Source organism: Berghia stephanieae, chromosome 3 (genome assembly GCF_034508935.2).
Source record: "Berghia stephanieae isolate SIO BIC M18660-M18661 chromosome 3, UCSD_Bste_1.3, whole genome shotgun sequence".
Taxonomy (NCBI): domain Eukaryota; kingdom Metazoa; phylum Mollusca; class Gastropoda; order Nudibranchia; family Aeolidiidae; genus Berghia; species Berghia stephanieae.
This window is the reverse complement of record NC_088362.1, coordinates 31,210,295-31,222,589: the sequence shown is the minus strand read 5'-3', so window position 1 is coordinate 31,222,589 and position 12,295 is coordinate 31,210,295. Positions and strand designations below refer to the sequence as shown.

The following is a 12,295-nucleotide window of genomic DNA, read 5'->3' as shown; positions in this document are numbered from 1 at the left end:
GCGTTGTCTCTGTCAGAAAAAATTGTAACAGGTGTCATGTCTTGTTCTACTTGTTCCGCGTTGCTGTTGGTCAGGGACCCTTTGTAAAGCGCTTTGAGCATGTTTAGTGGATATTGCGCTTTATAAAAGCTCAAGTTTAAAATAAAAAAATTCAATTCCTGCTCTTTTGTGAAATGGTAAAGTTCAAAGGTTAAAGAAATAATAATAATAATCTGGGACAGACTATCATTATCCTCCTTCTTCCCAACCTCCTCCTCCTCCTCCTTCTCATCATCATCATCATCATCATCATCATCCTCATCATCATCATCATAACCATTATCTTCATCATCATCATAATCATCAACAGCGATAGTAATATAAATGACAACGACAAAAAAAAGTCACCAGCACCACCTCCAACAACAACAATAAAATCAACAATAACAACAACATAAAAGCAACTCAATACGAACAACAACAACAAACTCAAACAACAATGTAAATATTTACCTGGACAGAAATTAACTAGAACAGTTTGCGTCATGCCAGGCTCCAGGTGTCCCTCAATTCCTCGATTATTCCCCTTTGTTATGAATGGCACGCCTCCTTCGTGTAGAAACTTGAATATACCTTTTTCCAACACTTGACCTGACAGACTGAGGTCAAGGCCCCAGGTCATGGTCTCGTTGCTGTTGTTGACAATAAGGATAGCCTGGAGGAAAAATTAATGATGTTTTTAATGGTGAAAAACCTTATGTTTCTTTAAAAAATATTTGTTAAAAAATTAAAGTGATCATTACATTTCTAATAAAATTATCATTATTATTATTGTTTTTTTTTTTTTTAATTTATTTTTTTCGGCGCTAGCGACAGATTTAGGTCATTTCAGCGCGAGTAAAAAGAAGAAGACGAAAGAAAAAAAAATGGATTTACAATCAAAAGTCAAAAGGACACCAGAAAAGTAAGACAAAGAGGAATAGTTCAAAAAGGGAATAGATTTCGATTCCAAGAGCAAACCATCCGTGTAGGGGCCTACTTGGTTTGAGATTACCTAAGAGTCTGATTGAGACATAAGCACAAGGTTCCACTGAGAGAAATACTGTCAAATGTTTAAAAATAATTTTTTTTTAAAAACTTGAGCTTTTATATAGCGCAATATCCACTAAACGTGCTCAAAGCGCTTTACAAATGGTTAAAATTTTACATTTAGCAGAAACATCTGATTTAAGATGAAATTAATGCAAGAAAAGATAAAACGTAATTACATACAATTTTTTAAAATCTGAAAACTTAAACCTTAACCATCACTTGTTGAGTTAAGTAACATTGTTATACTGTAGAAAACTTTAAGATGTTAAAGGCCATTAAAAAAAAAAGGAATGTGGAAATCTTACATATCTCTCACAAATGACCAAAGTATCTAACACATAGGGCATATTATAATAATAATAATAATAATAATAATAATAATAATAATAATAATAATAATAATAATAATAATAATAATAATAATAATAATAATAATAATGATAAGATTATTAATACATAGCAATGAATAGACCATGATCTATGTGCTTGTAGAAATGTAACTTTGTGAGAGTTTCAAAAGCTATTAGTAAAAAAATTCAAAGGTATTGTTGAAAGAATAACTCTGTACCCCGAAGGTCTATAGGTAACATTTCAAGAATAAAAAGGTTAAGAAAAAAGACATTTAAAAAAGCGACCAAAAACAAAAAAACAAAAAAAAATAATTAGTCTGTTAATGTGCACAAAATTTAATAACAATTTAAAGTCTCTTTTTTTCTAATGTACAAAAATAAATTGGATTTATAATTTCTTCCAAGAAAATAAGTCTTTTTCCAAAAGTTTTTTTTTTTTTGCTACAAAGGTTTAAAGGTTGCTTTGCCAATGAGCCAATAGATAATAATCTTGTTCTTATTAACGGCCCTTAACTGACACGTTCTTTTGGTAGCCAATGGCAGCAGAAAAATTCACAACAACTTCCAACTGTCTCGACAAAATGCTTGTCACAGTTCTGCTTGCATAATAAAAAATAAGCTGACTTTTGACAGAGTGAATATCAAAAGGAAAGACGAAAGAGCAAAGTACGGTTGTAAGCCATTACAGATACATTAATAATTTATCATTTTAAAAGCATAAATATAGACTAATGGTTATGAAAGAATATGACGCCAAAATTTTGTTCACGTTTGAAATGCCAAAATGGTGACCATTTAATGTCCAGTGTCAAAAAAATGTCCATTGTCTCCTAGCTAGTGAGGGGGAAAAAAAAACTGCAATAATATTCTAATGTATGAGTATACCAAAGCAAACAAAATAAAAATATAAAATAAAAATGAAAATTTAAAAAGTTGTGAATAGACTTAACATTGTGCTTGTGAGTGTGTAGCTGTTGTATCATAAATTAAACTTAAAACTTGAGCTTGTATATACCGCAATATCCACTCAATGTGCTTAAAATACTTTGCAAGGAACCCCTAGCCAACGTTAACACTTTATAAAAATAAAAATGAAAATGAGTAATTATATATGAAAATGGAAAAAGTTTTAAAAAGTGATTAATTATATAGCGCATTTCCACAGATTGGCTATGCTCAATGCGCTTCATTCACTATGTTTCAAATATTTCACCAGCCATATTTCCATCTCAAACAGTACCAGTCACCTGTTAAGCGTACTTTTTTGACGTGTATGAAAAGAAGTAATTCCTGCAAGGCACCACTACAATTTATTTTTTGACAGAAACGACCCTGTTACAGACCAGGTACTTGTTTTCCACTTCAATGTGAGAAGAGAATTTGAGTAGAAGAAAGCTTTTCAGTGTCTCAACTTTTGCACCCCCCAAAGCTGAATTCGAACCACGGACCTACTGGTCTGAAGGCTAGTGTCATACCACAAGACTACAAATCCTACAACCCCATGGCCAATGCAAAATGAGTTGTTATGCTGACCTGCCAACTTCAAAACTTAAAAATTCTAAATGTTTGAGAGAAAAAATGTAGGCTACCCGCTATGATAAACTTAAAAAATCAACAATCTACCTTCAGAAAAATTAACTCTTTTAGCGCCATTGGCTGTTCTGTGTGGCCAGAGCAGAATCTGTTCTACTCGCCAATGGCTGCACAGTGCAGCCGGTCTTGAAAGGCAAAAATAATAATGTAATCCAATTCTACTTTCTACAAAAGTACTATAAATTGAACCAATGGTTCATTTCTTTCATCAGAACATGCAATTGGCCCTAGCGAGGTATTTTAATTGAGATTTTGCGCTGAATTTGAATGTCGCTTTGTCTTAGCTTGTCATTCTCATGCTGCCTCAATCAGATGTCAGTCATTTTGTGATGGAAATGCGGATATAACCTCAGCGCTCAAAGAGTTAAATAAATCTGGCATCAAATTTCATTTTCAATCAATTTTAATGCTTCATGAAGTTCCGAAATTGGAGCCGAACTTTCTAACGAAAGAGTAAAAATGGAGAGGCCTCGTATGGGAACAAAACAGACAATGGACGTTTCGGGTACAAACCCTTCATCAGCACAACAGTACACAAATAAACATGGAAAACAAATAAAATATAATAAAAAGTAACTTGTATCGTCTGTACTCAATGGTGGTTGCAGTATGAATTTTTCAAAATAAGAAGCAGATCTGTAACAGTTATGCCATGGGGATGTTTTTCTTGTTAGATGTTTGCATTCATTAAGAGTCAGTTAGTTATCAAATTGTAAATATTATAATATATAAAATTGTTTGAAAGATATGAATTTATTAGTCTTCCTGAGGACATTATAGAGATATACCAAAATTATTAATAGACTTGAGAAACAAAAAAAAAGCCAAAGCAGTGCTGGGTATTGAAAACATCAAGGGCCAGCCAATCACAGACGTGAGTGAGTTTGTGAATTGGAACATAAAATATTACATTTAGAAGGCGTTGAGATTTGTGTTAAAAAATGTATACCTGCTCATTGTACTGCAGAAAGCGATAGAAATGAAACATGATAATAATAATAATGTGAGTGAAAAAAACTAATAATTGTGACAGAGCGAGTAGAAGTCAATAATCTCTGAAGGTATTGAAAAGTGCTTTTTGCTTTGTTTGAAAGTGATAAAAAAATGAAAAAATAGAAATGAATTACAAAGATGTAAGTCGCAGTATTTTAAAGAGTGGACTAAACTATTTTGAACAGTTCATGAATCAAGATGTGAAATATATAAGTAGTCTTGTTTTTTAATTCTAATGAGAAAATCACTGAAAACTATGAAAAAAAAAAGAAATTTTAAAAAGCTTTAAATTTTTTAACTTAAAAATTGATATTAAATGTGACTCATCGTCTCAAAACAGTATTATGTTGGGGTGAACGAGATGCCAAAAATAGAATCTTTAATTAAAATGACCAGATATGTGAAATTTGAGCTTTTCTAAAAATAGATTTATTACATCAATTCTCATCGATAAAACAATGAAACAAATCTTTTAAAATAAAAATACATAAAATAAATTCCATTTATTCATCCCATAAATTTGTCTTTAGGATCTATTCCAAGGAAAGACTGGAATAACCCAGGCATCAGCCGCAGTGCAGCACTGCAAACTGAGCTGGGGTGAGGTGACTTGCTTAAGTCTACATAGTGCAGCTGGTATTCAAACTCAGTACGTTTTGGATACGAAGCCAAGACCATACCGCTGATCCAATATACATTCAATTTTCAGCATCTAAATCATCCAGCCTTCATATAGTTTTGAGACAGTGAATATCAAATAAATTAATAATTAATTACACTTTTTCGAAACAGCACCATAAGATCCCGTCGCCTAGGCATTCCATGAAGGAATATAGATAATCCATCAAACAAGATGTCTGATGTCAACAGGAATCACCCATGTTGTCCAAGTGAGCAAATTGGGGGTTAATACTCTTTCCCAAGGAAAAAAACGAAAGTGCCTGAAGTGAGGCTCTAACCCGAGACCTTCCAGGTCACAATGCAATGCCTTAACCACTCGATCACTTCGCCCTTCGCCCCCCCCCCCCCCAAGTATCAAATTATATTTAAAAAATCATGACACCAACCTTAGTGGTTCCCATGGTAACGTTTGTAGCGATGTCATGGAAGGTGGATGGTAGGACGAACTCCAGTCTGTTTGTGCCGAGTTGTAAGGGCTGTCGGAGTGCGGTGGCTATGATGTGTTTTCTGGGCGTGGTTACCGTGGGTGGGATGGGTCGTGGATTGATGATGTGTTGTATACTGTTCTTGTTGGACGGTGCAGGCGTGGGCGGGAATGGAGTGGGGGCTGGGCTTGGGGCTCCGATGGAGTTTATGTGGACTGGCATAACAAAGTCATAGGCAGCAACCTGGAACAAGAGATTTTGTCAATTAATATAAGATAAGATATACTTTATTGATCCTTGTATGGAAATTATAATTCTGTATCACAACACAATTCGGTACTGTAGAAAAGAAATATCAAATGTTAATAAATTAAATAAAAATTGGCAAAGAAAATTAAAAGTCTTAAAAAGTACAGTAGAACAACAAGCGGATATATTATGGTGACTATGTGTTGATTATATTTATAATAAAATTCTTGTCCAATATAAATAATTAATCACATGATTATGAAGATACTTTATAAACTGTTAAAGGTTAAATGATATTATACTAAAAAGTAGAGAGGGATATTACATCCTGTGTAATCATTAACACTGAATGAGATTAAAAGAGTGCAAGAATCATAAAAGGGAAACTATCTATTTGAGGATTTTTTGTTGTTGAAGCGTTTGCGAATTTCCATAAAATCACGTGATGGCATCCGCAACAAGCCTTTTTTCTTTTGATTCAAATGTCCATTATTTCACTACTTTAACAAAAAATTGAACAAAAAGAAAAAAACAAAACAAAACAAACATGAGCTTTTATACAGCACAAAATCCACTAAACATGCTCAAATTACTTTACAAGGGGATCCTCATCAACACCAACTTTTAAGATGGAGGACAAGACATGATGCCTATTAAGTGACATTACAATTTTTTAATCCAAACAGAGTCCATGCTGATACCAGACAGGTTTTACACCTGAGCAGGGTGAGAGAATTGAGTAAATAGCCTTTTCCAAGGACTCAATTATGCACTTCTTAGAGTGAACTCAAACCCAGGACCTACCGGTCCAAAGGCAGGGGGGCACATACAAGTGAGACAATCACGCAAATGAAGTTGTTGAAGATCCGAGAGAAGAACTGCCCTACAGAACTGAGCTCCCCAGGAATGAATGGGCAACACTGAACACAGCACGGCAAAACTTGGGAGAACAGCTGGAAGCATGAAAAAGATGGGGCTAGCTGAGACCAGCTTGTGTACATGTGGATCCCCAGAGAGACGATGGAGCAATTTCCAAAGAGAATGCCAGGACAGGCCCAGCTGCACTGATCATGATCAAAGACTCTGCTCCCCAGATGCTGTGGAGTGCATTCGGTGTTGAAGCGACAAGCTATGATTACGATGGCCTACAACAAGACCACATAATGGCACAGAACAACTGTAAGGTGCTATCCTAATTTTTTTTTTATAGCAGAGACAACATTGTTACTGGTCAGGTGACAAAATGTGAGTGGAAAACCTTTTCTAAAGAACTCGACTTTGCTCCTCCATGAGAGACTCAAACCAGGGTCCTATCAGTCCGAGACAATTGTCATGTGCATACCATAAGACCACAAAGACACGAAAAGTGTGACGATTCATCCATGTTGACACAGAAACTGTAAAAATCATTGGAAAACAAAACAAGAAAAGAAAACAAACTGCATTGCTGACCTGTGTGGGTGTAAACGTGATTTCTCCTTCAATGATCTCCTCTGGCTCCAGAGTTACCGATGACATTCCAGGGTTCAAGATTTGGTAGTTGTAATCCTCTGGAACATTCAAAACATGAATTGATAAGTAGATACTGACTAGTCTGCAAAGATTTGAAATGTATAGGGTCATTGTTATAAACTAAATAAATAAAATATTAATGATGCTTTAATTGCAAAATGTGCTTTAACAATTTTTCAAATTTAATAATTCATAACATACATAAGGGAGTGAAGTGGCCGAGTAGTTAAGGCATTACACTGTGACCTGGAAGGTCCTGAGTTCGAGCCCCACTTCAGGCACTTTCATTTTTTTCCTTGGGCAAGATTATTAACCCCCAATTTGCTCACTTGGACAACATGGGTGATTCCTGTTGACATCAGACATCTTGTTTGATGAATTATCTATATTCCTTCATGGAATGCCGAGGCGACGATATCTGATGATGTCGTGGCAGAAGGGCATAATTATTTTTTTAGTATGGAATGTTTTGGGATCAAAACGCTACTTCAGTCAACATAAAACAGAGACCTTTTCTCCCGTCTGTTTAGGTTTTAATTGACGTATCATTGATTCAATTGATTCTATTGTAGGTTGAAGAAAGGTTTTGAGCCAAAATGTTCCATATTAATTGTTTTATTCTTATTTAAAGCTTTTACATTAATTTTGTTCAAAACTTTTGACAGCCCAACAGCTTCTTCTAGCTTTTTAGTGTTCTCTTTAAAGATTTACATTCCAAGCAACCATAATAAATATTTTAAACCCTTTCATCACATAGATTTAAATCATACAAAAGAAAGAAATATTGAGCTTCTATATAGCGCAATATCCACTAAATGTGCTCAAAGGGGTCCCTGACCAACAGCAACATGTAATATGCTGAGCAAAACATGACGCCTTTTAGGCAATATTACAATTTATTTTTGACAGAGACAATGCTGTTAAAGGCCGGGTACTCATTTTACACCTGAGTACAGTGAGAGAATGTGAGTAAAGAGCCTTTTCCAAGGACTCAACTATGCGCTGATCTTCCAATCTGAAAGCGACTGTCATACCACTTGACCACAAATCATACCTTGTGACTGACAGCCAGGGAAAGCAATGCCAAAATCCTTGTAACGAGTTAAATCAATCTCTAGACGACATTTGGTGGATGCCTGTGGAATAAGTTTGAAACATAGGGTAATTTACGTCATGGCACAAGACTGAAGGGCTAGAGCTCAGGTGGTCACTGGTTTGGATAAGAAAGTAAGTAAGTAAACATAGGGTAAAAAAACAAACAAAGAACCATAAAAGCTCAAAGCGCTTCATAAGGGTTCCCTTGCCGACAGCAACATTTAACATTTAGGACAAGACATGATGCCTGTAAGGGGATAGCTACATTGTTTTTGTTTCGACAGAGTTTTGACACTGTTAAACAGCCAGGTACTCATTTTACACCTGAGTACATTGAAAGAATGTTGAGCTCTTTATATAGCGCAATATCCACTAAACGTACTCAAAGTGCTTTACAAGGGGTCCCTTTGTGAATGCGATTAAAGGGTCTTTTCCAAGGACTCAACTTTGCACCACCCAGAGTGGGGCTCGAGTAGTTAACTGAATTGATCTTTTTTTTTTTTAAATGGTCAAAGCCAAGGACAAAAGGTAAAAGAAATGTAATGAGTAAATATGACATGTATTGACAGATTAAAAAACAAAAACAAAATGTTTTTGGCTCACATAGACATGCTTAGCTTTTATAAAAATAATAAATAAAATTCCCTTTATTCATCCCCAAGGGGAAATTTGTCTTTAGGGTCTATTCCAAGGGAAGACTGGAATAACCCAGGCGTCAGCCGCAGAGCAGCGCCGCAAAGTGAGCTAGGCGAGGTGACTTGCTCAAGGCCACACAATGAAGCGGCGGGTGATTGAACTCGGTACCTTTCGGGTAGGAAGCAAAGACCGTACCACTGAGCCACGCTGCCTCTTATGAGAAGACAAGTCATAACAAAGACATGTCAAATGGGTCATTTAGGTACAGGAAATCCATAAAGTCTGAGTACATAGTAATGATACATAATTCCTCTAGATAAAAACAAAAAACAATTATACTCAATTGAAGGCTGGTTTTCCAAAGCTCATTAAGTTGATTCTTCCATCCATGAAATAAATTCAAATGTAAATTTTACTTTAAGCATCAATTGACACAAGAATTTCCCTAATTTGATGTCTAAATGGGATAAAATAACAAACCGAAAGAGACATTTTAGGGGAAATAATCCTCATTGGGAAAAAACGGAGTCAGTGATTGGGTAGCTGGATCTGTTCGATCTGGCAGAAAGAACTTTCCAGTCCGCTATTTTGTGAGCCAAATAGCTATAAAGGATTACTATATATTAACTCATATGCATTGTATGAATCAATGTATTTTTCATTAAAAATTTAAAGAAAAATAAAAGATCTAAGTAAATAATAAATGAATAGTTTTACAATCTATAAGAATAATTGGTTCCTCCAAAATGTCACACTAGAATCCTGAAATCATTTACCTTGTTCTCAAGCCTAAAAGGCACCGTAGCTATTGATCCACAGTAAACGCCTCCAAAATTGAATGACTCCTGTTGAGATGAAAGCAAGAATGTTGTAAAAGAAAAATTGAAACTTTTCAAATAAACGTCATCGTTGATGTCAAAATGTGATCAACGGTAACAAACAAATGAGTAAAAAAAAATTGTAAATATATAAAAATGAAAAATCGTTTGAGCATTTTATCATACATAATAATAACAAGGGAGGTAAGCAACAGAAAAATGGCTATTAATCTACCTCTCCTTATAAATATAACGTGTAATGATATCAAGGTTACAATAAAAATAATTTGTGACATCAGATTATCAAGCATTAAATTTCACTAAAATTTGATCTTTTAACAAATATTATCATTTAAGTATTTTTGAAACTATCTTTTATTTAAAGATAACGAAATCAGGGGTAGAATAAAAGATTTCTTATACTCTTGTGTTTCAGAATTCAAATTTTGTTCCCAATGCACACTCGCAAGCCCGTGCATTGATTGAGAACATACCCGGAATTCCAAAAAGCAAGAGTGTAAGAACCTATTATTATATATATGATATTATGTTGTTTTTAAAAATATCTCTTCCTTTCTCTTTTTTTTCCCAAAGCTCAGTTGGTAGAGCACTCGTCTCACATGGCAATGGGTTCGGTGTCAATCCCCGGTGCTGAGAAGATTTTTTCTGACTCTCCTATTCACCTAGCATAGCTTGCTTAGCTGGATCTAATAGATTTGGTGGGAATTACTTTGCCATAGAAAAGCATCCTTTTTAAAAGGTGGCAAGCAATTTTGCTATTGATCGCTTAATGCTATGAAACTACGATAAATTCTAAATCCATGGGACATATAGCTATGAATTACTTTCTTTTAAAAACATAATTAAACTATGGTTTGTAAAAAAAAAAAATGGGGGGGGGGGGGGGGGGCGAGGGGGTGTCTAGTGACCAGATAGCTCATTTGGTAGAGCACTCACTTCAACTGCTAAGAGATTGAGATCAATCCCAGATGTAATCGAGATTTTTTTTCTGACCCCCCTGCCCACCCAGCTGTGATTGGGTAGCTGGTTCTGTTTAATTTGGTGGAAAGTACATTGCGATAGACTAGCATCCTATCACGCTATAGAAACCAGGATAAAATCCCCAGTTACATGGACCTATTGGCTCTGAAGTACTACTTTTGTAGACAAAAAAAAGTTTCTTGATTGAAAATTTGTTTAAAATTAGACCACGAGGACCTACCACGTCAATGTTGACATGAGGTGGCTCCACTGTGCCTCCAATCCTCAGTTCTATGGTCTTCCCTCCCTTGATGGAGATTTGGACTCTAGTGTCAAACTTCATGATGGCGTCAGGGGTCAAGGCTGCACGAATTTCAGTGCTGCCACCTACTGGCACAACACCGTGGACGGGACTGATTATCAAGCCTGGAAGGGGGTTTGGCTCAATTACCTGGTTTGATGGAAGAAAGAGAAAAAAAAAATCTTAATAGTGCTGATTATCTTAATGGAAAGCAACCAGTATTTACATAAGGACCTAAATCCTACCTATCTTAAACTATTGCAATTGAAGTACACTTTTAAAGTGAAAAATGCATAAAACAAACACATTAAAAAAAAAAACGACAAAGAAACAAAACAAACCAAACAATAAAAACCCACACAAACAAAACAAAATTTTAAAACTACACTAAGATACTCGTATTTGAGTCTTACTTACTTATCCGAACCAGTGACTTGGCGAAATTTACTTATCCGAACATGCGACCAAAGATATTTGAGTCCATGTAGCATAGGGAGATATCATATCTCAATTGCTTGTTTCCAGCGCATAAATAACAAACAATCAAATGATTAAATAGATGAAAAATAAACAAATTAATAAATAAATAAATAAATAAATTAATAAATAAATAAATAAATAAATAAATAAATAAGTAAATAAACCAATCAATCAATCAATAAACAAATAAAAAATCAAATAAATTCTCTTTATGGAACAATTTTCTTCTGTCTCAGGAATAGACCAAAATAATCCAGGAGTCAGCTGCTTTTCAAAAAGCCAGACCCTTATCGCTCTTTCCTTGAAACAAATAATACTGTTTGTTTAACGTTACAGTAACTGGGATAAACTCTTGCAATCCATTTGCCTTTCTTATGACTCTGAGCATAGTCATCGTTAACTCATAGCCTGACACTAGAACCCTCTAAGACTTATAGTTTGACGTCATTTTTTAGGTTTGTGCAACGTCTGGTGAGTTGTCGTTAAAGAGCTCAAAGGAAACAAGTTATTTCGTTGATTGAACTATTGAATACAACTCATGATTTGTTTTCTTTTGTGGTCAAAGACTTGTCTTTTGACATCATATGTTGGTCAGTGTCAGGCTATAAGTTAACAATGGCTACACCTCTAAGGGACTACTACATACCTGGAAATAAGCGTGGTTGTTGCCTGCGTTGTGCAAGATGGCGGTGGTGACAGTTGTGAGGTTGACTGGGGCTGCCCCAAAAGTAATCCTTGGATCAAGGAAGTACACGTTGGTTGGTCCCAGCTGTGAAATGTAGAGAATGTAAATAATAATAATAATAATAATAATAATAATAATAATAATAATAATAATAATAATAATAATAATAATAATAATAATAATAATAATAATAATAATACAATCTTTTTATCAGAAATGGCAAATCATGTGTGTGCATGAGTTTGAATCCTGCTCTGAGTGGCGCATACTTGAGTCCTTGGAAAAGGCTCTTTACTCACATTCTATCCCAAATTCGAGTATAAATTGAGAGCCTGGCCATTAACAGCATTGTCTTTGTCAGACAAATAATTGTAACATCGCCTAAAAGGCGTCATGCCTCGTGCTAAGTCTTGCTGTTGCCTAAG

The 12,295-nt window shown here is 35.0% G+C and overlaps 1 protein-coding gene across 6 annotated transcripts in view; it reads right to left on the bottom strand.

Annotated features, from left to right (window-relative positions):
• LOC144967526 (cilia- and flagella-associated protein 47-like) overlaps positions 1–12,295 on the bottom strand; it is an 86,881-nt gene that overhangs the window by 54,583 nt on the left and 20,003 nt on the right. For 3 of the 6 annotated variants that reach the window (XM_078904905.1, XM_078904902.1, XM_078904904.1), the window contains 8 exons: positions 11,832–11,954; positions 10,646–10,855; positions 9,382–9,450; positions 7,929–8,010; positions 6,815–6,912; positions 5,075–5,356; positions 3,964–3,975; positions 493–694 (listed from right to left, as the gene is read on the bottom strand). In XM_078904905.1, coding sequence (XP_078761031.1) covers positions 493–694; positions 3,964–3,975; positions 5,075–5,356; positions 6,815–6,912; positions 7,929–8,010; positions 9,382–9,450; positions 10,646–10,855; positions 11,832–11,954 — 1,078 coding nt within the window. The remainder of the gene's footprint in view (positions 1–492; positions 695–3,963; positions 3,976–5,074; positions 5,357–6,814; positions 6,913–7,928; positions 8,011–9,381; positions 9,451–10,645; positions 10,856–11,831; positions 11,955–12,295) is intronic. The other 3 variants (XM_078904907.1, XM_078904903.1, XM_078904906.1) reach the window with 1 other exon arrangement.